The sequence below is a fragment of the Capricornis sumatraensis genome, chromosome 3 (genome assembly GCF_032405125.1).
Source record: "Capricornis sumatraensis isolate serow.1 chromosome 3, serow.2, whole genome shotgun sequence".
NCBI classification, from domain to species: domain Eukaryota; kingdom Metazoa; phylum Chordata; class Mammalia; order Artiodactyla; family Bovidae; genus Capricornis; species Capricornis sumatraensis.
Genome location: NC_091071.1, coordinates 116,061,136 through 116,085,834, shown reverse-complemented (window position 1 = coordinate 116,085,834; position 24,699 = coordinate 116,061,136). Strand labels below are relative to the sequence as shown.

The following is a 24,699-nucleotide window of genomic DNA, read 5'->3' as shown; positions in this document are numbered from 1 at the left end:
AGAACAAAGGGAAGAATCTTAAGAGTTAAAGCTACACATTAGGCTAAAAGGATTTAGCTGTTTAAGATTTATTGGCATAAATGACTGCAGATTTTTCAACACTGAAGAAAATTCCTATGATATGCTGACAGAAAAACAAGCAAGAAAAAGCATGAAACAATTTTTGAAACAAATACAGACATACATAGAAACATCTCGGTGAGCATACATATGGTAAAATTTTGAACAGTACACATTGTTTTGGGGTCAAATTTTTTCTTTACATTATTTGACATTGTTGGAACTTAAAAAAAAAGTGAACTCTCATTTATATGAGCAGAAAAAAATAAAGCAATTTATACTTTTAGAGGAAAGAAAAAAGAAACAAAAACTTTTTACTCTAGAAACACAAAACAGAGAGGTCTTTCGGATAAAGACTAAGAAGAAAATTAAAGTCAAAAACAAAATTCCCTAATTCTCATTTATTAAAACTCTCAGGCCTCCACTGGCAGCAGACTCTCAGCACGGGAACTCTTTAAAGAGCTGTGGTTACTATGGTGAGTAAGACGGAGGAACTGCCATCCTCCTAGAGTTGACATCCTAGTGCAGGAGACAGACAATAAATAGGATCATCGTTCACATCTGTGGCAGGGAAGGAATCAAACAGTCACTTGTCTGATGCACAACAGCAAAAACTACCGCAAAGAGGTTAAAAGTGTGGTTAGAACCTAGGATACCTGGTTAGAATCTCATCTGCATCCCTCACTATCTACATAACTATCTCAGGTATGTTATTCAGACTTACTCAGTTTTCTCATTTGTATTAGATTTACTACAGTAATTCACTGAGTATGGAAACTGTGAGTTAACATACAAAAACTGACCGGCACAGATAAGTACAAAATAAGTATGAGCCATTATGAGATTACCTGATCACTCTCTTTTCATTCACACCCCATACAGTGATCCTACCCCAGCAGCCAGGATAATCTTCCACCCTCCCCTTTATTTTTATTTTGAACATTTCAAACATAAACAAAGTAGAAAGAAAAGTTTGATAAACTCCATGTACTCAGGACCCAGGTTTAGCCATCAACATCATGAGAATCTTGTTTTGCCTTTCCCACCAATTTTTCTGAAGCAAATCCTAGAAACCATATGATATTTGGAAATATTTCAGTTTATCACTCCAAAGCATGAGAATGCTACCATATTTTTTAAAAATGTAAGTCAGTTTACATCCCTCCCAGGCTCTCAGTCCCCGTGGCTCTTACTTACACTCCTAAGTGCTTACCATTCCCAGCACAGGGCCACAGAGACTCCAGCTGCCGCCAGCCACTCTATTTCCTTGACTGTGGCCTTGCACACTCTGGCCCATTATGGGCTCCAGCTTCACGGCCTTCCCTGCCACAGTCCTTTACCTACTGTAGGTCTCTGTTGCACCAGTTAGAGTTTAAACTTCATTAGACTCAAGATGTCTATCTTGTTCTTCACTGTATTTCCAGGGCCTGAAATAATGTTCAGCATGGTAGGTCTTCAATTTAATATTTGCTGCCACCAATCTGGTCATTCTCCTTCATCAGCTCTAATTATGTAATCATCTACTGGATAATACTGTTAGGTTACTGCTCAGACATCTCAAACTAGACCTGTGCAGTTTAACTTTTCTATTACTATCCGTTTTCTCCTGTACTGCTACTGCTAAGTCACTTCAGTCGTGTCCAACTCTGTGTGACCCCATAGATGGCTCCCCCGTCCCTGGGATTCTCCAGGCAAGAACACTGGAGTGGGTTGCCATTTCCTTCTCCAATCCATGAAAGTGAAAAGTGAAAGTGGAGTCACTCAGTCGTGTCCGACTCCTCACAACCCCATGGACTGCAGCCCACCAGGCTCCTCTGCCCATGGGATTTTCCAGGCAAGAGTACTGGAGTGGGGTGCCATTGCCTTCTCCGTTTCTCCTGTAACCCCTGTCCAATTTGCATCACTCCAATCTGGTAGTCTTTTCCAGATACTCCTGTCTCTCACATACCTCCACCAACTGGTCAAGGATTTGTGCTAGCTCTACCCACAAAGTAAATTCCTCAAATTTGTTCCCAATTAAACATTTCATTACCAGTGTTTTAGTTCAGGCCTTGGCTATTTTCATTTGGATTACTGCCTAACTGCTCTCTGGGTATCCAGTCTTTACTTCCAATTCATTTTCTGTCCTTACTCATAAAACTATTTTCTAAACCACAAATCTGATCATGTCATCTCACTTTTAAAAACCAAACTGTTATTTATAGATCTTAACAAATGAAGATAACAAAATAGTACCCAAATAAAGCAACTTAATAATATGATTTAAAGAAAGATGGAAATGGGCTGGATAATACATGAGTTATGTTTTTCAAAAGTGTTAACAAAAGGAAAAACTTCCAACAAAATTTAGCATTTTTTCCTCAACATAATTTATTGTTTAACTAAAGACAGGATTATGTGGTAACTCTGTGATCATATGTGGGAAAAGAGTTTTTAGTAATTTTAATCTTGCTTTGAAAACAACTCAAGACACTGAATTAGACGTCACTTACCTTGCAAACACTCTGTCTTTATTTGCCTTTTCTTTGCCATACTGAACTGACTGAACTTCAGTTCTCCCACTGAAATACATAAATATGTACAATAAGAAAACCTTAAAGACAACTACAAGATAAAATGACACACAACATGATGAGATTACAACTACATGAGATGATATTTCTAGTGGAGAAAATAGCGCAGAGGGTAAAAAAAATGGACTATAATCCACTTCAGTCTGGATGGATGAAATTTAATTAGTTCTTCCATTAATGAACAAGAACTTGTTCCAAAGACACTGTTTTCAGATACTCTTTCATTTGGAAGTTAGTGTGAAAGAAGTAATTTTGTGTGAGAGGAAACCCCCTCTGCTATGCTCTGGAAAGGCACTCCCTCTAGACTCAGACCAGCTCATATAAGCCCGGCCGTCACTCCCCACATCTGTGGTTTGGCTAGTGTCTTTACTACTACTATGACTGAAGTGACTTAGCACAGCACAGCAGAGCACAATCAAGGGCCGGATACATGCGGACATCTTCAAGAACTAACTGCTCTTTCCCTGGGAAGCTTTTCTTCCTAATCTACTGATAATGATCATAGATATATCCTCAAAGCTCTTCATGTCCAGAGATAGGCAACTCCAGATATTTGTCATAAGAGAAGGAACAAAGGATAGAATGTGGTTGGGAGTTGGGTACTTAGAGCTGATCTGTCTCCAAGCACACCATTTATGTATGAGAAGTGAGATTCCTCTGTGGTACTCCAATAGTTCAGAGAAAATTTATTAATTAAAAACCTGGTTCTCAGAGAACCCATTACCTGACATGTAACATACCTGAGTGAATGAATATAAATGTCTAGAATACCAAATAAAAAACCATTTACATAGATAGAAATTTAATATATACAAAAGCAACCAAATACAGATTTCCAAAGCTAAGCAATTTTAAGATCATCTTCTATGGACAAGTATAGATAAATGTGAACAGAATGGCATGTTTGTTGAAGTTTTAATGCAAAAGTCAGAAAAATTATCATGATTTCAAAATTTAGACAGGTTGATGTTTCTTGAGAAAACATATTTCCTCTAAGGATAAACTATACTTGCAACTGTGAACAAGGTAACAGATTTAGGTTCACTATTGCTTTGTATTTCCACACTAGAACAAGGACTATAATGCCCTGAATATTTTGGAACGGCGATAATAAGGGTATGCATATGAGGAAGTTGGTAGAGGGAGTACTAAATCCTCTGATACTCCAAATTCCACCCCTCAGTCTTCATAATATTTCAACATTTTAAGTATGACAATAGTTCTAGTATTCCTGTGTACGTGCTAAGTCCTAAGTCACTTCAGTCGTGTCTGACTTTTTGCAACCCTATGAACTGTAGCCCGCCAGGTTCCTCTGTCCATGGCATTCTCCAGGCAAGAATTCTGGAGTGGGTTGCCCATGCCCTGCTCCAGGGGATCTTCTGACCCACAGATCGAACCTGCATCTCCTGTGACTCCTGCATTGTAGGTGAATTCTTTACCGCTGAGCCACCGGGGAAGCCCCCTAGTATTCCTAACCACTGCTTGTTATGAGGGAGGGAAAAAGCATTTATCTAATGTGCATCCATTAGGCACAGGACTGTGTCCAGACAAACATTTGTCCTGCTGCCATTCCTATATCATTTACAATACTATTAATCACTTCAGCGATTAAAAATATTTTGGATACGTCTTTTAAAGTTCTTAGGACTAGAAACATAAAACCTAACTTTTATAACTATAGACATACATGGTTTACTTATACACTCATTTAACTGCATGTTAACTGAGCCGCCAGAGGCCTCAATCTGTCCTCTGCTCAGCTCAGCTCTGCGAGAGGCTGGAGGCTCCTCTGCAAGCTGGCTTTGTTAGGTTCTGTTTTTTTCTGGTTTGGAGATCAGAAAGTGGAGCAAGTCAGAAGCTGGGGACTGTCAAATGCTGGAGTTGCTGGGATAGAACACACAAGGAAACAGAACCCTGTGGATGGCGCCATCCCGTCAAAGCGGCACCTCCCTGGCAGGTCCAGAACCGACCTACGGTGCTCAACAGTGTAGCAGCAGGTCTAGATTTGTGGGCTCTGTAGCCCATGAGTGACACAAGCTTCTAATCCTTAGGCATTACCCATTCTTCTTGTTTGCTTCTCCAAAAGCCCCCTTCCCTTTTGGATTTTTCAGTCTTTTTAACACCTGTGTAACCAACTGCCATAATTAAGTTGTCTTTATTTGAAAAATCAAAAAGGCTTTCTATATTCCTAACTGATATGGTACTTTTCTGGTGAAGAGGATTCAAACGGGACACCACTACTCAAAAGGCTTAATTAACAAATCAAATTTCATAATAAAAATATATAAAGATTAAATTAAAATATAAGGGAGAAATTGTTTATATATCATATTATCCATAACATTATTCTATAAGGGTTTAGTATAATTAGAACACAGTGAAAAACTGTACCACAATCTAAGAACAATAACCTCTGACAGTAAGATACTTGTCTTTAAAACAATGAGAAAATACCAGTTGGTGAAAGAATACAGGTTTATTTTAAATGGTGCAAGCAACATATACAAGCACAACAAAAAAGTAAACAGATTTAGCCACAGCCATACCCCTAAGAAATAAACCCCATTCTAAGTAGGCAAAAATCATTCTGAAACTCTCTACTTACATAGGAAAGACTACAAATATGGACATAATTCTATTACAATGTCACTATGTTATATACATCACAATAAAAATATTAAATGGATTGCCTTTGAATTAAAAGAAAGAAAAACGCTACCATTCATTGTTTTTTTAAAGAAAGGAAATGGAGAATGAAAAGGCCAGGGAAAAGCTTAAAAACTTAGCATATTAACATTTAATTGTTAATATGCATTCTCATAGTTCACTAGTCCCTGCTTCCTCTTGCCTTCTTAGTTATATTATTGCTTGTACTTTGTCAAAGTTTACAACATATATTCTATTTTGAGGGGTTTACACTGGGTCTTCATTGCTGCACACGGGCTTTCTCTAGCTGCAGTGAGCAAGGGCTATCTTCACTGTGGAGCACAGGCTGCTCAGTGTGGGGGTGTCTCTCACTGCGAAGCACAGGCTCTAGGCCTGTGCACTTACAGCATGGGGCCTCAGCAGCTGCAGCTCGTGGGCTCTGGAGCAAGGGCTCAGTAGCTGTGGTGCTTGCACTTTACTTGTTTGCAGCATGTGGAATCTTCCTGAACCAGAAATAGAAGGACACAGGTGTCCTCTGCACTGGCAGGTGGATTCTTATCCACTGTATCACCAAGGAAGCTCATAATATTTTAATACTATTCTATAGTTTTAATTTTCATAGTTGTTAAGGATTGGTTCCATATTTAAAGATTTTAATCTTTATTCTTAATTAGCTCATCAAGATTATTCTTAGTCATTTTGATTTCTCTTGAATAGCTTAAACTTACCATTAAAAAAATTATTTTTTTCAAAATGAGGTCAGACATGTTATATTCCCTGAGGTTTTATATATGTGATAATGCCTATCTACTGGCCCTTGTTCTGAATGGGAACCTGGTTAAGTTTAATATTTTCTGCTTACTTTTTTCCTTTAAGACTTGGTAGACAAAGAGTGGCCCATAAGCTACATATAAACTTGAAGCAAGGTTTTATTTAGCATTTACAATGTTTAAAAATATTTAATCTAAAGTGTTAAACTTTTAACAAGACTAGTAAGGGATAATGACAAATTATCAATAACAAGAATGAGAGAAATGACAGTAGTAGATTCTAGAGATATTGAAAATATAATAGAGAAATATTGCAACTTTTATACCAAAATGTTAAAGAAATTAGACAAAACACATTCCTTGAAAAAACATGAACTGTCAAAGCTCACCTAGGAAGAAAGAGAAAACCTGAACTGCTTCATTTGTGTTAAAGAAAAAATGTGCTGTTCTAAAGCCTCCTAAAAAAATCACACTTCTGCATTAGAAGAATAGAACAGGAAAATTCTATCAAATATTTAAAAGGAAATAATATTACTACAGAGACTCTTTTAGAAGACTGAAAATGAAGCAATACTTCCCAACTCATTCAACGACGCCAAAATTACCCTGACACCAAATCTGTTAACAACATTACAAGAAAACTGAAGATAAATATCCTTCATGGACATAGATACAGACATTCGAAACTAAATGCAAGCAAACTGAATAAAATAATATACAAAAAGTATAACAGATCATAACTAAGTGGGATTTCTTTCAGAAATGTAGGGTTACTTTACCACTTGAAAAATCAGTCAATATAATTCAGCAAATAAATAAAAAGAAATCCCATATGATCATTGTAATAGGCACAGAAAAAGCTTTTGATGAAAATTAACATCCAATCCTAATAAAAACTTACCACAAATGAGAAATAGAGGAACTTCCTTAACGTGCCTGATATACAGCATCTGTGAAAGCCCAAAACCAACAGCACACTTAAGAGTGAAAGACTGAGTGTCCCCCACTAAGATAAGGAACAAGACACGATATCTGCTTTCACCACTTCAACTCAACACTATACTGGAGCAATCAGTAAAGCAAAAGAAATAAAAAAGATTACCACTACCCTGGTGGTCCAATGGTTAAGAATCCACCTGCCAATGCAGGGGACATCTATTCAATCACTGGTCCAGAAAGATTAAGACGGTGTGCCAAACTACTGAGTCCACATTCTAGAACCCACAAGTCACAACTACTGAGCCGATGTGCCACAGCTACTGAAGCTTACATGCCCTAGAGCCTGAACTCTGCAACAAGAGAAGCCCAAGCACAACCAGAGAAAGCCTGCATGCAGCAATAAAGACCCAGCACAGCCAAAAATAAAACAAATGATTTGAAAAAAGATCAAAACAGAAAGGAAGAATTAAACTGTCTTTATCCTACAGGAAGGAAATCTGCTGGAAAAGAGTTTTTAAAAGCTCCTAGAAGACACGAGCTAAAGCAAAGCTTAAGAAAATGTAAGAGCAACATAAAAAACTGCACTTATAACTGTGATGAACAATCTGAAATTAAAACACAGTAAGACAATTTCTAATAGCATCAACAAAATGAAATAATTAAGTATATATTTGACAAAGATGTGAAAAACCTGTATACTGAAAACTACAAACAGAGGAATAAGATTTAAATAAAAAGATACCATGTTTCATGACTCAGAAAACTCAGTTCAGTTCAGTTCAGTCACTCAGTCGTGTCCAACTCTTTGCGACCCCATGAATCGCAGCACGCCAGGCCTCCCTGTCCATCACCATCTCCTGGAGTTCACTACGACTCACGTCCATCGAATCCGTGATGCCATCCAACCATCTTCGTGGGTCGTCCCGTTCTCCTCCTGCCCCCAATCCCTCCCAGCATCAGAGTCTTTTCCAATGAGTCACCTCTTCGCATGAGGTGGCCAAAGTACAGGAGTTTCAGCTTTAGCATCATTTGTTCCGAAGAAATCCCAGGGTTGATCTCCTTCAGAATGGACTGGTTGGATCTCCCTGCAGTCCAAGGGACTCTCAAGAGTCTTCTCCAACACCACAGTTCAAAAGCATCAATTCTGCGGCACTCAGCCTTCTTCACAGTCCAACTCTCACATGCATACATGACCACAGGAAAAACCATAGCCTTGACTAGACGGACCTTAGTCGGCAAAGTAATGTCTCTGCTTTAGAATATGCTATCTAGGTTGGTCATAACTTTTCTTCCAAGGAGTAAGCGTCTTTTAATTTCATGGCTGCAGTCACCATCTGCAGTGATTTTGGAGCCCCAAAAAATAAAGTCTGACTGTTTCCCCATCTATTTCCCATGAAGTGATGGGACCAGATGCCAGGATCTTCGTTTTCTGAATGTTGAGCTTTAAGCCAAGTTTTTCACTCTCCTCTTTCACTTTCCTCAACAGGCTTTTTAGCTCCTCTTCACTTTCTGCCATAAGGGTGGTGTCATCTGCATATCTGAGGTGATTGATATTTCTCCTGGCAATCTTGATTCCAGCTTGTGCTTCTTCCAGTCCAGCATTTCTCATGATGTACTCTGCATAGAAGTTAAATAAGCAGGGTGACAATATGCAGGCTTGACGTACTCCTTTTCCTATTTGGAACCAGTCTGTTGTTCCATGTCCAGTTCTAACTGTTGCTTCCTGACCTGCATACAGGTTTCTCAAGAGGCAGGTTAGATGGTCTGGTATTCCCATCTCTTTCAGAATTTTCCACAATTTATTGTGATCCACACAGTCAAAGGCTTTGGCATAGTCAATAAAGCAGAAATAGATGTTTTTCTGGAACTCTCTTGCTTTTTCAATGATCCAGCAGATGTTGGCAATTTGATCTCTGGTTCCTCTGCCTTTTCTAAAACCAGCTTGAACATCAGGGAGTTCACGGTTCACGTATTGCTGAAGTCTGGCTTGGAGAATTTTCGGCGTTACTTTACTGGCATGTGAGATGAGTGCAATTGTGTGGTAGTTTGAGCATTCTTTGGCATTGCCTTTCGTTGGAATTAGAATGAAAACTGACCTTTTCCAGTCCTGTGGCCACTGCTGAGTTTTCCAAATTTGCTGGCATATTGAGTGCAGCACTTTCACAGCATCATCTTTCAGGTTTTGATACAGCTCAACTGGAATTCCATCACCTCCACTAGCTTTGTTCATAGTGATGCTTTCTAAGGCCACTTGATTTCACATTCCAAGATGTCTGGCTCTAGATTAGTGATCACATCATCATGATTATCTGGGTCATGAAGATCTTTTTTGTACAGTTCTTCCGTGTATTCTTGCCACCTCTTCTTAATATCTTCTGCTTCTGTTAGGTCCAGACCATTTCTGTCCTTTATTGAGCCCATCTTTGCATGAAATGTTCCCTTGGTATCTCTAATTTTCTTGAAGAGATCTCTAGTCTTTCCCATTCTGTTCTTTTCCTCTATTTCTTTGCAGTGATTGCTGAAGAAGGCTTTATCTCTTCCTGCTATTCTTTGGAACTCTGCATTCAGATGCTTATATCTTTCCTTTTCTCCTTTGCTTTTTGCCTCTCCTTTTCACAGCTATTTGTAAGGCCTGCATTTCTTTTCCATGGGGATGGTCTTGATCCCTGTCTTCTGTACAATGTCACGAACCTCATTCCATAGTTCATCAAGCACTCTATCTATCAGATCTACACCCTTAAATCTATTTCTCACTTCCACTGTATAATCATAAGGGATTTGATTTAGGTCATACCTGAATGGTCTAGCGGTTTTCCCTACTTTCTTCAATTTCAGTCTAAATTTGGTAGTAAGGAGTTCATGATCTGAGCCACAGTCAGCTCCCGGTCTTGTTTTTGTTGACTGTACAGACCTTCTCCATCTTTGGCTGCAAAGAATATAATCAATCTGATTTCGGTGTTGACCATCTGGTGATGTCCATGTATAGAGTCTTCTCTTGTGCTGTTGTGGTTAGGGCTGAGAGCAGAGCCCTTGGGGGATTAAGCTTACTTAACCTCCTGGCACTAACTCCAGTATTTGCCCCAAGTGTTACCCCAGCTTTCTTTCCTATAGCTCTCAGCTCCCTAAAGCATTTTATCTTGATGTCCTTTTCTTTCCCATTTCTTCAAAGCTCCTGGGAATTTCCTTCACTTTCTTAGAACCCAAGAATGCATGTTTGTTTCAATGTATCTAGAAGCTATTAAAAAAGTCCTTCAACTGACTAAACTACAGAAGGTGAAGGCAATTCTTTCAATGATTCATCAAACAAGTCTTTATAGAGCCCCTATTTTTGCAGACTGGGAGCTGGGCTGGCAGACACTGTATAAGACACTCTCTGCCCTCTCAGAGCTAGCAGATTCAGCTCAGTTCAGTTCAGTTCAATTCAGAAGAAAACTCAATACCATGTCAACACTCCTGAAAGTGATCTATAGTTTCAGCACAATTCCAGTTAGATTTCCAGAAGTGTTTTTTGTAGAAACTGATCAGCTAATTCTAAAATTCAGATGGAAACACAAACAACTTTTAAAAAGAACAAAGGTAGAAGACAAACGCTACTGGATTTAAGACTGTTTATTTAAGACCCATTTATTCTCTAGTTTTGCCAATATGGAGACACCCTCCTTGAAAAAGGCATTAAAATCCTTCCATTCACTTAAACACCCTGTGCTGAAAACACTGTGTTTCAAGGTTTAACTATAAGACTCAAGTTCTCAGCACTAATTCTTAAGCCTCATCTAGATTTCTCCCCATGGGTCAGGGGGAGATGATTCAAACACAGTGAAGAACATCTTAGGATTGTAGGCTGGGCTGGCCCAGAAGATTTTGCAGCTCCCTGACCACCTGGCTTGAGGATTTCAGGGTTAGGACCCCAAATGGGCTGTGGCCACCAGCGGTGGAACACCCCTGTCCTGGGTGCACCTGCCTGCCACCAACACGAATGGTACCCCAACTCCTCTTGTCCTCTTCACTGCATATGCTGTGACCTGGAGTTTCTGGATTCCAGGCAATCTCCGGTTACACTTCTGGAAACACACCTGCTGCCTCAGCCCTGCTGATCCACACCAAGGTGGGAATGACACACAGAACTGTTTTTCAACATAGCATCATTCCACACAAAATTATTTTCCTAAGCTTGCAGATTGTTTTTCATTGGAGCACATTCTCAAGGCTGTGACTTTCTCTGACTCTGTGGCACCACTGTGAGAAGGCTGGATGTGCGTGTCCAGTGCTGTGTGAGTTGGGCAAGCCCCCTGGCTCCACGCTGGTGCACTCTCCTGAGGAGCTGAGGACGGGGCCCTGGACTCCGCAGCAGGACCCCATCTTGGGGGGGAAACTCAGGACTGCAGAGTAGTTCTGTCCTGAAGTGAGTCCTGGAGTGACAAAAGCCACATGCACAGGATTACTCCACGGAGCAGCCGTACAGGACTAAGCTGGACCCACAGATGGGTCGTTGATAGCTGACCATTTTTACCTATCTTCACAGACTAAGAGTCACTGTCCTTCCTTTCCTGCCCATAACTGTACCTGTTGCTGGCACACACAAGGCAACCTTGTGTTCTGGGACTAGCCAAGAACTGAGACCCTAGCAGGAGGCCCTTAGTTCACAGTAGACAAACTCCCCATTGAATGACTGCTACCTCATGGTGTTCTCGATGCTTCAGAATTGGAAAAGGATGGAGAGCACAGCAGTGTGCAGGCACCTCACCGTGATACTCTGAGGGGCACCAGAACCTCACCTCACTCGGCCCCCCAAGCACAGACGACCTCTGTGCCCACCTGTCCTATGGGCCCTGGGCGCACCTCCAGCCACTGGCAGCCAGGACAGAGATGCAGGTGCAGGGCTCAGTGCGCAGCAGGCTCTGAGTCCACCCAGACCTGCCATGGTCCCCAACATCCCCTCTGCTGGGAAAGCTGGACTAAGACTTACTATTTAAAAAAGAGTCCAGAAATATATCCACACAAATATGGACTACACTGATTTTCAGCAAAGGTGCAAAGGCAATGCTGTGGAGAAAGAGTAACCTTTTCAACAAAAAAATGCTGGAACTGGATATCCATATACAAAAAGATAAACATCAATCCATACTTCACACCATATACAAAAACTACTTTCAAATGGATCACAGACCTAAATATAAGAGTTTAAACTATAAAACTCAGAAGAAAACAGAGGAATAAATCACTCTGTCAGTTAGGCAAAGATTTCTTAAATATGACAAAAGAAAGATCTATGAAAGAAAAAACTGGTAAACTGAACTTACCAAACTTATATGCTTTTCAGAAAACTAGCCACATGAAAAGATACCAGGAGGCAGTGGTTTGAATGTGGTGGAACTGGAACTCTCAAAAAATGATCTAAGTTCTTTGGAAAATGACCAACAGTTTCTTAGAAAGTTAAATACACATCTACTATATGATCTGGTCATTCCACTCCTAGGGAACTTAAAGCAAATGTCCAAACACATCCTTCCACACTAATGTCCACAGCAGCTTTATTCCTAACAGTTCAAGCCCGAAAGCAATCCAAATGGAGAAACAGTCTGTCTGATATCCACAATTAAGTGAATGGATAAGCAAATTATGTTATACCTACACATGGAATACTACCCTACAATAAAAAGAAATGAACTATCAATCCAGGCAAAAAAATGGATCAATTTCAGAATAATTATGCTGAGAAACAGAGCATATAACAAACAGAATATTTTACATGTGTGGTTCAATTTATATAAAATCCTACAAAATGCAAACTGATATTTAGGTATAGAAAACATACCAGTGGCTACACAGAGACAAAGAGAGGTGGGAGAAAGGGCATTTCAGAAGAGTATGAGGAAAATCCCAGGGTGGATATACTTACTGTCTTAATTGTGGTATGGGTTCAAGGATGTATATACATTATATATTTAAAACAAAAAATTTTGATCTTTAAAAATGGTAGCTTATTGTGTATCAATTATATCTTAATAAAGTTGTTTTTAAAATGTAAAATCTGCCAGGACTAGATCCACATTCCCCCAGGGCAGGAACAGCCTGAATGGCAAGTGTTGCTCCCACGCAAACCAGTATTTTCTTCTTATACAGTTCTTGAGCTCATTTTTCAAAAAGAACTATTTAATTTACTATTCAGTACTTTAACTTCCATAATGAGAAATCTGCCTCCTCCTTTTTTGTTTTGTTTGGCTGCACCACGTGGCATGTGGCATCTTAGTTCCTTGACAAGGAATCGAACCTGTGCCTTCTGCAGTGGAAGCACAGAGCCTTAACCACTGGACCACCACGGAAGTCCATTGAGCTTTTTTTTTTCTAATTAATATCCAGGTAAAAATTTCATCCTGTTTCAGGGATGATTTTCTCCCAAAGTCGTTTCTTTAACCGTCTTTTGTATCTAGTCATCATGACTAGATTTTGTTTTCTATGGTACAGTCAGGGTAAATTACTTTTCTTTTTTCACCTGAGTCTGGTTTAAATTATGGTTAAAGACTGGTTACTATTATTAATTTTTTTATTGCCTAAATGAAGTGGTATGTGTATATTTACTGTGTATATCATATTTTCAAGAAGAGAGGGAATAAAAAATTCTGCAAAAGTGTAGTTCTTGCATAACAAGCCTGGTGGTCTTTAGGTTAGGGATGCAGTTTATTGGGGGAACGCCGTTATGGTCTGCACTGCTCTCTCATGGGGATCTCATCTGTCCCTACTAAGATTTAGCACCAATAGATAACACTGTTTGATTTTTCCTTGACTGTCACAACTGTTGTCATACTCACTATCTAAATCTAATTACCTTTAAATTTACAAGTACCAATACCTTACTTTTCCCAATACGGCTTTTGGGATGGTGACAGGGAAGTCAATCATAACATCAAGCCACTTAAGAATGTTCTGTGCCTTTTTTGTGATTACAATTTCCTTAATTCTAGTTAAGTGCTGATAATGAGTTTTTGGGCTATTGTTACTACTTATTTGGAGAAGGATGTCTTTTTGATGGTATATCCTGTACTACACTACATGCTATGTTTTGTTTTTTCTGACTACAAATAGGGCAATTATAAATGCTTGAGGTTTATAATATAAATCTTTTCTGGGCCACACGTGAATATTTTCCTCATGAAAAGGTTTTCTTGTAAATATTTAACAAAGATACAACGGAAATTATAACATGGGTAGGCTGTAAATAATATGGTTGATTTTCTTTAGAAAACTATGACCTGGAATTGTCAATGGAACAGGTTTCTTAAGTCTGTTTATATGTTGAGAACCTACAGAACTTTTTGCTGATATAAATAAAGGAGGCCACATTTCATGGAGATTTTGACTCAGTTGGCATGTATGAGTTAACAGATTCTCTGGTTCAATAAACTAGACCTTTATTTAAGGGGAGGAAAAATCAACAGTAAAGAATCAAAGCATAAGCAATACTTACCAGTACCGAAATTTTGAACCTAATGTAAAATAATGTGCAAAAAAATTCTTTTGAGGTGGAAGTGGTCTGTCCAAACGGAAGAATGTGTGATGTTCTACACACGCTTTCCATAAGTTTTTACATGCTCTGTAATTCACCATGTTAAATCCCAATAATGTTTCTCTAGATTCATGCTGTAATAAATGACAAAAGGCAGAGAATATCATGAAAATGTCAGAATCTAATGCTCCATTTATTTTTTTTACAGATAAATATTCTAGTCCTACGAACGCTAATCCTTCTTGTGTCTTTTCTGCTTATTCAATAAAGAAGCAGTAATATAAATAGGTGGCAAAATGTGGACCTTATTTGGCAATGTTACAACTCATAGGAACTTTTACTTTAGAGTACAGTTAGAAATAAATTTAGGGCTTCCCTTGTGGCTCAGCTGGTAAAGAATCCTCCTGCAATGTGAGAGACCTAGGTTTGATCCCTGGGTTGGGAAGATCCCCTGCAGAAGGGAAAGGCTACCCACTCCAGTATTATGGCCTGGAGAATTCCATGGACTGTATAGTCCATGGGGTCGCAAAGAGTTGGACACAACTGAGCAACTTTCATAAATAAATTTAAAACTTGATATATACCTATTTTCAAAACTTAATAGCTATAAGCATTTCAAAATGTAATCCTTGCCCACAAATTAAACTTTAAGATACATCACCACACCTTTCAACAATATTTTTAAATTTATAAATCTGTCTAGATTGTAAATAAGTAAATAAAAACATTCAGTACTTCAGAACACTATTTTGAAACTCATTTTAAAAATAAGTAGCAACAGAATAGAAGTATTCTTTTAACTTTTTAAAAACTTTGGCACCAATTACTATTTAAGTAAACAGTTTTACTGAAATAATAAACTATTTATAGCAAGGCAGACATGCCATAAATGTAGAGCTCTGATTTTCACAGTGACTGTAACCTTTGACCCTCCCAACCTGATTCAGAAATGTGTCATTAGCAGCACCTGTGAGTATCCCTCATCCTCCCTTTCTACCAGATCACCTCTATAAAGGTGACTACGCTTCTGACTTTATGACCACAGATTGGTTACGCTTGTTTTCAATTTTATATACATGGATGCATACATGTGTATCTTGACTTCTTTTGTTCATTATTATGTTTCTATAGTCCTCCATTTAATTGTGAAGCAGTAATTGACTCATTTTCACTCTACACAGTATTCTCTTGTATGAAGAGACCACAGTTTATTTATCCACTTACTGTTGACAGACATTTACTGTTTCTAGCTTGGTAATGTAAAAATATTGCTCCTATGTATATTTCCATATTTTGTCTGATGCATGTAGGTGTGAATTTTTGTTGTTGGATCATAGATGTCATGCGCTCAGTTCAGTTCAGTTCAGTTGCTCAGTCGTGTCCAACTCTTTGCGACCCCATGAATCGCAGCACGCCAGGCCTCCCTGTCCATCACCAACTCCCAGAGTTCACTCAGACTCATGTCCATTGAGTCCGTGATGCCATCCAGCCATCTCATCCTCGGCTGTCCCCTTCTCCTCCTGCCCCCAATCCCTCCCAGCATCAGAGTCTTTTCCAATGAGTCACCTCTTCGCATGAGGTGGCCAAAGTTCTGGAGTTTCAGCTTTAGCATCATTCCTTCAGAAGAAATCCCAGGGCTGATCTCCTTCAGAATGGACTGGTTGTATCTCCTTGCAGTCCAAGGGACTCTCAAGAGTCTTCTCCAACACCACAGTTCAAACGCATCAATTCTTCGGCGCTCAGCCTTCTTCACAGTCCAACTCTCACATCCATACATGACCACAGGAAAAACCATAGCCTTGACTAGACGGACCTTACTCGGCAAAGTAATGTCGCTGCTTTTGAATATGCTATCTAGGTTGGTCATAACTTTTCTTCCAAGCAGTAAGCGTCTTTTAATTTCATGGCTGCAGTCACCATCTGCAGTGATTTTGGAGCCCCCAGAAATAAAGTCTGACACTCTTTCCACTGTTTCCCTATCTACTTCCCATGAAGTGATGGGACCAGATGCCATGATCTTCGTTTTCTGAATGTTGAGCTTTAAGCCAACTTTTTCACTCTCCACTTTGAAAGTGAAAGTCATGTGCTCACCTCTAGTAGATACCAACCGTTTCCCAAGATGATTAGCTCAATATTCACTTCCCCTACAAGCAATGAAGGCTCCACATACTCCCAAATCACTGGGTTTACCAATCTTTTCATTACACTATTCTGATGGCTGTGAGGAATTATCACATTCTGATTATAATTTGTATTTCTCTGCTGTTTAACAAGGTTCATATTACTGGACGAGGAGATATTTTCAGTTCTGTTCTGAATTCTGGAGTGTCTGTTCAAGTCACTAATGTATTTCTGGATTGGCTTGGATATACAACCAAGGACATGGTGTGTGTGTTTATTATACACATATTCTATGCTATTTGCCATAGTTCTTAATTTTAACACAGTCTAAATTATCGATCTTCTCCTTTAATGTTTGTTTTCCTTCTACGTCCTGCTAAGGCAATCTTTGCCTATCAAAAGGTCATGAAGATTTTTTTCTGTAAGTATAATATAGTAAAATGTCCATGTAAAAATATTAAATAATGATGCTATAAAATACGTTAAAATATTACTTATTGATCATCAGAGAATTCTTAATTATGCTTAAGAGTTGCTTTGTATGTACTAACACTACCTCAGAGAATCGCTGTGAAGACTAAATGATATGAAAATAGTTAATACACATTATCAGGCACGTAGTAAGATCTCCAGAAATGTTAGATACTATATTATTACAAATAACAACAGTACCACAGGAAGCAAAATGGAAAAATTGGCTTCAATATCACCTACCAATATAACTATCGAAAGTAAAATGTCTGTTCTCCAGTTTCCAGACATGATTTAATATATTTTATTCCTCTAAACATATATTGAAACATGTACAACAGTGTTCATTAACACCATTAATCATAATAGCCACATTCAGAAATGGCAAAACTATCCATTAACATAATTAAGAATGAGTAACTAATTGATAGTATATTCATTCAGTAGAATTCCAAATAGCAATGGAGCAAAATACTGCTCTATGTAACAACACAGAGGAATCTCCCAATGCTAAGGGAAAGAAGGCAGACAAAAACATTCTGTATGATTTCATATTTTAAAAGTTCAAAACAGGACAAACAAATTAATGATGCTACAAATGAGAATAGTATTTACCTTTTGGGAGAGTTAATAACTGCTATTGCATCAGCTCTATTAGCAATAATACCAGCTTCTGAGGTGGCAGTAATGTTCTACATAATAACATTGTATATTATATACCTATCAAGCACTATATTTAATTTCTGCCTGATTTATTTCAAAAACTCTCTTTAAAAAACTTCCATATTTTGTGAATATAAATGATGATGAATTATACTCAATAGATCAAGATCCTCTATAAAATACATTTGATTCAAATACATTTTGCACACAAATAAACACCCTAAAATATGTGTTCATTTGTCAAGACTTCTAATAATGTCAGTCAAAGGATAAGGCTAATTTAATTCAATGAAATAGATAAAAACCATTTATAAGATGACACTCTTTACAATACTGTACTTTCTACGATAACTCAACATGTTGTATTTATTGATAATATAAAAAAGGACATCACCATTCTAACAAAGGCAGGAAATGTACTACACGTTCATGAACTACAAACAAAACTAAACACTCAGATTCCCTACAATGAAATGAACTTACAAATAAAAGGAAGTGCTACAGATTTCGTTAACAAAAAGAAAGATACAAAGAAAAAGGACATATAAATCCTCAGTTACTGACCTTATGAATAGAATACGGGGACTGACAATGACTATCACAACTGAAATTAGTTTTTATGTTCAAGAGACAGCAGAACAGCTATCTAGAATAACCTCAGATCAGAACCACAGAAACACTGGAGAAATACTTTGTCACAAACTATAAATTAACTTAGTTGGCAGTTATTAGTAGTATTAATAAAACTTTTATTTACACTAAAAGTTCTGTAATATTTATTTCTTTATAAAAAATTTATATTAATAAGAACAATACTCACCAATTCTTTCCTTAACTGAATAAAAAACTGTTTGCACTTAAAAGAAATTTTCACAATTTTCAACCTGGATAAAAAGAGAATGAATTGAAGTATTTAAAATATTGAACAAAGATAAAAGTATCAACCAAAGAGTAGTTAAAAATAATCTTTTAATTGTATGTTTAGTATATCCATTTAACTATATGTACATATACACCAAAGAATATATATATATATATATTAAAAAATCGAAAGTTTTTGGTTTGTCATGAAAAAATAATTAGAATTTATACAGTGAGTTGAGCTGTTTTACCAGAACATTTATTGAGAACTTATCCATTTTTCAATTTTGTATCCGAAATTTACATAAAAACACATATTACAAGTTAAAAATTCAAGAATACCAAAAATATAGTTTATTCTTTAAAACTACAAGTAGTTTCCTTGTTCTATATGCAAAGAGCTTAGAAATCACCACTACATCCTAGCAACAAGTAAAAAGCTCAAAAGGCTTAAACATCATCAATTCTTCTTGGATCCAAAAGAGAAGAGCACAGAGCAAACTCTACCTCCAAGATTTGAGAGATGAATTGGAAGCAGAAACTGCCAGAGGAAGCAGTGCCAGGGTAAGAAAACCGGAACTGTATTTCATGAATTGTTGAAACTATTGTTTGTCATGTTGGTTAACTATGAGAGTGAAAAACTCCAAGAGGACCCAGTCATAGGGAGGCCCTCACAGAATTCTAAGATTAATCTCCAGAAGCTCAAACAAATTTCAACAGTAAATATCAGAGGAAAATACCCTCAGGTTTCCGACAGGGAAAGGGGAAAAGAAACCATGCTGAAATAGGCCAGAGCACGCTGCTCTTAACAAGGTTTGCATTTAGGGGAAACAAGTTAACAAGAGCCTTAAATGATCCAGGGAAAGAAAATACCTGATTTTAGTCCACTCTAGAAATCTTGCCCCATCCAAAGAGGGAGAAAAAATTGAGAAACACTTGTGAAGCTCACAATCCAGAGGTGGAGGCTCAAAAAAACACAAAGCTAGTCATAGGACTACACCCACCACCACTCCCTCATCACTACATTCAGTTCAGTTCAGTTGCTCAGTCGTGTTCGACTCTTTGCAACCCCATGAATCACAGCACGCCAGGCCTCCCTGTCCATTACCAACTCCCAGAGCTTACCCAAACTCATGTCCATCAAGTCAGTGATGCCATCCAGCCATCTCATCCTCTGTTGTCCCCTTCTCCTCCTGCCCACAATCCCTCCCAGCATCAGGGTCTTTTCCAATGAGTCAATTCTTTGCATGAGGTGGCCAAAGTATTGGAGTTTCAGCTTCAGCATCAGTCCTTCCAATGAATACCCAGGACTGATCTTCTTTAGGATGGACTGGTTAGATCTCCTTGCAGTCCAAGGGACTCTCAAGAGTCTTCTCCAACACCATAGTTCAAAAGCATCAATTCTTCGGTGCTCAGCTTTCTTCACAGTCCAACTCTCACATCCATACATGACCACTGGAAAAACCATAGCCTTGAGTAGATGGACCTTTGTTGGCAAAGTAATGTCTCTGCTTTTCAATATGCTATCTAAGTTGGCCATAACTTTCCTTCTAAGAAGTAAGCGTCTTTTAATTTCATGGCTACATTACTAACAGCCTATTTACAGCAGTTCCTTTTACCAGTTCCTTTTACCAAAGTTACCAATCAACCCTGAATATTCATTGGAAGGACTGATGCTGAAGCTCCAACACTGGCTATGCTATGTGAAGACCCAACTCACTGGAAAAGACCTTTGATGCTGGGAAAACTGAGGGCAGGAGGAGAAGGTGGTGACAGAGGATGAGATGGTTAGATGGCATCACTGACTCAAGGGACATGAGTTAAAGCAAACTCCAGGACATAGTGAAAGATAGGGAACCTGGAATGCTGCAGTTCATGGGGTGGCAAAGAATCAGATACAACTTAGTGACTGAACAACAATCTTTTACCAGGATATCAGATCGGCCCATCAAGAAAAAATTACAAGGGATACCAAAAGGCAAAAAAACAACATAAAGACACAGTATGTATCAGGACCAGATGTGAAAGGAGTGCTGGAATTATCATTCTGAGAGTTTAAAACAACTTAATTAACATGCTAAGAGCTCCAGTGGATAAAGTAGAGAGCAAGAAAAGACAGGCAATGTAAGCACAGAAATGAAAAGCAAGAAAAAGTGTACCAAAATATAAAATTAATATTCAGAAACTGGCTCCACTTCTATACATTAACAACAAACTAACAGAAAGAGAAATTAAAACAATCCCATTTATTATCACAGTAAAGAGAATAAAATACCTGGGAATAAACCTACCTAAGAAAATGAAAGACATGTACTTGGAAAACTGAAACACACTGCTGAGAAACATTGAAAATGATGTAAACATATGGAAAGATACACCGTATTCTTAGATCTGAAGAATTATTATTGTTAAAATGACCATATTATCCAAAGCAATCTACATATTCAAGGCAATCTCTATCAAAATACCAATGCATTTTTCACAGAACTAGAACAAACAATTTCAAATTTTGTATAGAAACACAAAAGACTCTAAACAGCCAAACAATCTTGAGAAAGAAAAACAGCAGAAGGAATCATGCTCCCTGACTTCAAACTATACTACAAAGCTACAGAAATCAAAACAGTATGGTACTGGCACAAAAACAGACACAGAAATCAATGGAAGAGGATAGAAAGTCCAGAAATAAACTCAAGCATGCACCTATGGTCATGAATCTATGACAAAGGAACAAAGAATATACAATGAAGACAGTCTCTTCAATAAGTGGTGCTGGGAAAACTGGACAGCTATATGTTAAAAAATGAGGTTAGAAAATTCTCTAACACCATATTCAAAACTAAACTCAAAATGGATTAAAGACTTAAATATAAGACTGGATACCATAAAACTCCTAGAAGAAAACATAAGCAAATAGTCTTTGACATAAATCATAGCAACATTTTTTGGGAACTACATCCTAAAATAAATGAAATAAAAACAAACAAATGAGACCTAACTAAACTTAAAGGCTTAGGCATAGCAAAGGAAACCAACAACAAAAAGACAATCTACTGAATAAGAGAAAATATTTGCAAATGATATGACCAATAGGGGTTAACATCCGACATATATAAACAGCTCATACAATTCAACATAAGAACAAAACAAAAATCAAACAACCCAAGTAAAAATTAGAACTGAATAGATGTGCTTCCAAAGCGGAAATGCAGATGGCCAACATGAATATGAAAATATGCTCGATACTGCTAATCATCAGAGAAATACAAATCAAAACCACAAAGGGATACCAGTTCACACCTGTCAGAATGGCTAGCATCAGAAAGACAATAAATGTTGGGTGAGAATGTGGAGAAAAGAGAGCTCTCATGCATTGTTGATGGGAATGTCAATTAGTACAGCCACTTGTGGAAAACACTAAAACTACACCAACTAGTTAAGGGATATACAGATCAAAAGATGCAAAATATAACATTAAAAACATATAATATGAAAGGGGAGGAGTATAAAAGATATTTTTCACAGAACTAAAACAAATAATCATCTAATTTGTATGGTACTACAAAAGACCCAAATATCCAAAGCAAACTTCAGAAACAATAAAGCCGGAGGTATCAGGCTCCCTGAGATCAGACTATATATTACAAAGCTACAGTAACCAAAACAGTCTGGCACTGGCACAGAAATAGATATAAATATCAGTGAAACAGAATAGAGGGCCCAGAAAAAAACCCATGCTCACATGGCCAATTAATTTATGACAACAAGGAAAGAATGTACAATGGAAAAAAGATAGTCTCTTCAATAAATGGTATTGGGAAAACTGGATGCTAAGTGCAGAAAAATGAAACTGGACAACTTTGTCACACCATACACAAAAACAAATTCAAAAGGGATTAAAGACAAAAATGTTAATACCTGAAAACATAAAACTCCAAGAAGAAAACACAGATAGTAACCTCTTCTGACATCAGTCTTACTAATATTTTTTGGATATGTCTCCTCAGGTAAGAGAAGCAAAAGCGAAAATAAACAATGGGATTGCATCAAATTAAAAGATTTTGCACAGTGAAGGAAACCAACAAAAAGAAAAGATAGCCCACCAAATGAGAGAAGATATTTGCAAATGATACACCCAGTAAGGGGTTGATATCTAAGTATACAAAAAACATACAACTCAATACAAAAAAATTTTGATTAAAAAAATAGGCAGAAGACTGGAAGAGGCATTTTTACAAAGATATACACATGGCCCACAGCGACATTAAAAGATGCTCAACATCACTAACTATCAGAGAAATGCAAACTACAATGAGACACCATCTTAGACCTGTCAGAATGGCTATTATTAAAATGACAAGGAATAACAAATGTTGATAAGGATGTGAAGAAAAGAGAATCTGTGCATGGTTGGTGGGAATGTAAATATGTGCCATTATCATGGAAAACAGTATGGAGGGCCCCCAAAAAATTAAAAGCAGAACTACTGTATGATCCAGCAGTTTCGCTTCTGGGTATTTATCCAAGTAAATAAAAACACTGAATCAAAAAGATTTATGTATCCTTCTGTTCACTGCAAGAAGCAACATTTAGAACCTTATATGAAACAACTGACTGATTCAAAATTGGGAAAGGAATACAACAAGGTTGTTTATTGTCACTCCATTTATTTCACTTATACACAGAGCACATCATGTGAAATGCTCGGCTGGATGAGTTACAAGGTGGAATAAAGATTGCTAGGAGAAATATCAACAACCTCAGATATGCAAATGATACCACTTTAATGGCATAAAGAGAAGAGGAACTAAAGAGCTCCTTGATGAGGGTGAAAGAGAAGAGTGAAAAAGCTGGTTTAAGACTCAACATTCAAAAAAACTAAGTTCATGGCATCTGGTCCCACCACTTCATGGCAAGTAGAAGGGGCAAAGGTGGAAGCAGTGACAGATTTTCTCTTCCTGGGCTCCAAAATCACTGCGGATGACTGTAGCCATGAAATTAAAAGACAACTGCTTCTTAGAAGAAAAGCTATGACAAACCTAGATAGTGTATTAAAAAGCAAAGATACCACTTTGATGACAAAGGTGTGTATAATCAAGACTACGGTCTTTCCAGTAGTCATGTACAGATGTGAGAGCTGGACCATAAAGAAAGCAGAGCACTGAAGAACCAATGCTTTCAAACTGTGGAGCTGAATATGACTCTTAAAGAGTCCACTGGACTGCAAGGAGATCAAGCCAGTCAATTTTAAAGGAAATCAACCCTGAATACTCATTTGAAGGACTGATGCTGAAGCTGAAGCTCCAACATTTTGGCTACCTGATGTGAACAGCCAACTCATCAGAAGACTGCCGCTAGGAAAGATTGAGGGCAGGAGGAGAAAGGGGAGACAGAGGATGAGATGGTTAGATGGCATCACCGATTCAATGAACATGAACTTGGGCAAACTCCAGGAGATGGTGAGGGACAGGGATGCCTGGAGTGCTACAGTTCATGGGGTTGCAAAGAGTCAGACACAATTTGGCAACTGAACAAGAATGTTCACTGCAGCACTATAAAGAAATAATCTAAGCGTCCACTGATAATGAATGGATAAAGAAGATGTGATGTATGTGTGTAGATGTGTATGAATATTCAGTTCAGCTCAGTTCAGTTGGTCAGTCGTGTCTGACTCTTTGAGACCCCATGAACCTCAGCACACTAGGCCTCCCTGTCCATCACCAACTCACAAAGTCTATCCAAACTCATGTCCATCAAGTCGGTGACACCATTCAACCATCTCATCCTGTCATCCCCTTCTCCCAACCTCATCTTTCTCAGCATCAGGGTCTTTTCAAATGAGTCAGTTCTTCGCATTAGGTGGCCAAAGTAGTGGAGTTTCAGCTTCAGCATCAGTCCTTCCAATGAATACCCAGGAATGATCTCCTTTAGGATGGACTGGTTAGATCTCCTTGCAGTCCAAGGGACTCTCAAGAGTCTTCTCTAATACCACAGTTTAAAAGCATCATTACTCAGTCATAGAAAAGAAATTCTGTCATTGTGGCAACATGGATGGACCAGGAGGGTATTATGAAAATGAAATAACTAGAAA

General features: G+C 38.0%; 1 protein-coding gene across 1 annotated transcript in view; it reads right to left on the bottom strand.

The window, feature by feature from the left end:
- Window positions 1-24,699, bottom strand: part of PTPN4 (protein tyrosine phosphatase non-receptor type 4) — a 158,816-nt gene that overhangs the window by 52,868 nt on the left and 81,249 nt on the right. Inside the window, exons 10-12 of the mRNA XM_068967919.1 lie at window positions 18,568-18,631; window positions 14,454-14,626; window positions 2,553-2,621 (exon numbers count right to left, since the gene is read on the bottom strand). Of these exons, the coding sequence (XP_068824020.1) occupies window positions 2,553-2,621; window positions 14,454-14,626; window positions 18,568-18,631 (306 nt within the window). The remainder of the gene's footprint in view (window positions 1-2,552; window positions 2,622-14,453; window positions 14,627-18,567; window positions 18,632-24,699) is intronic.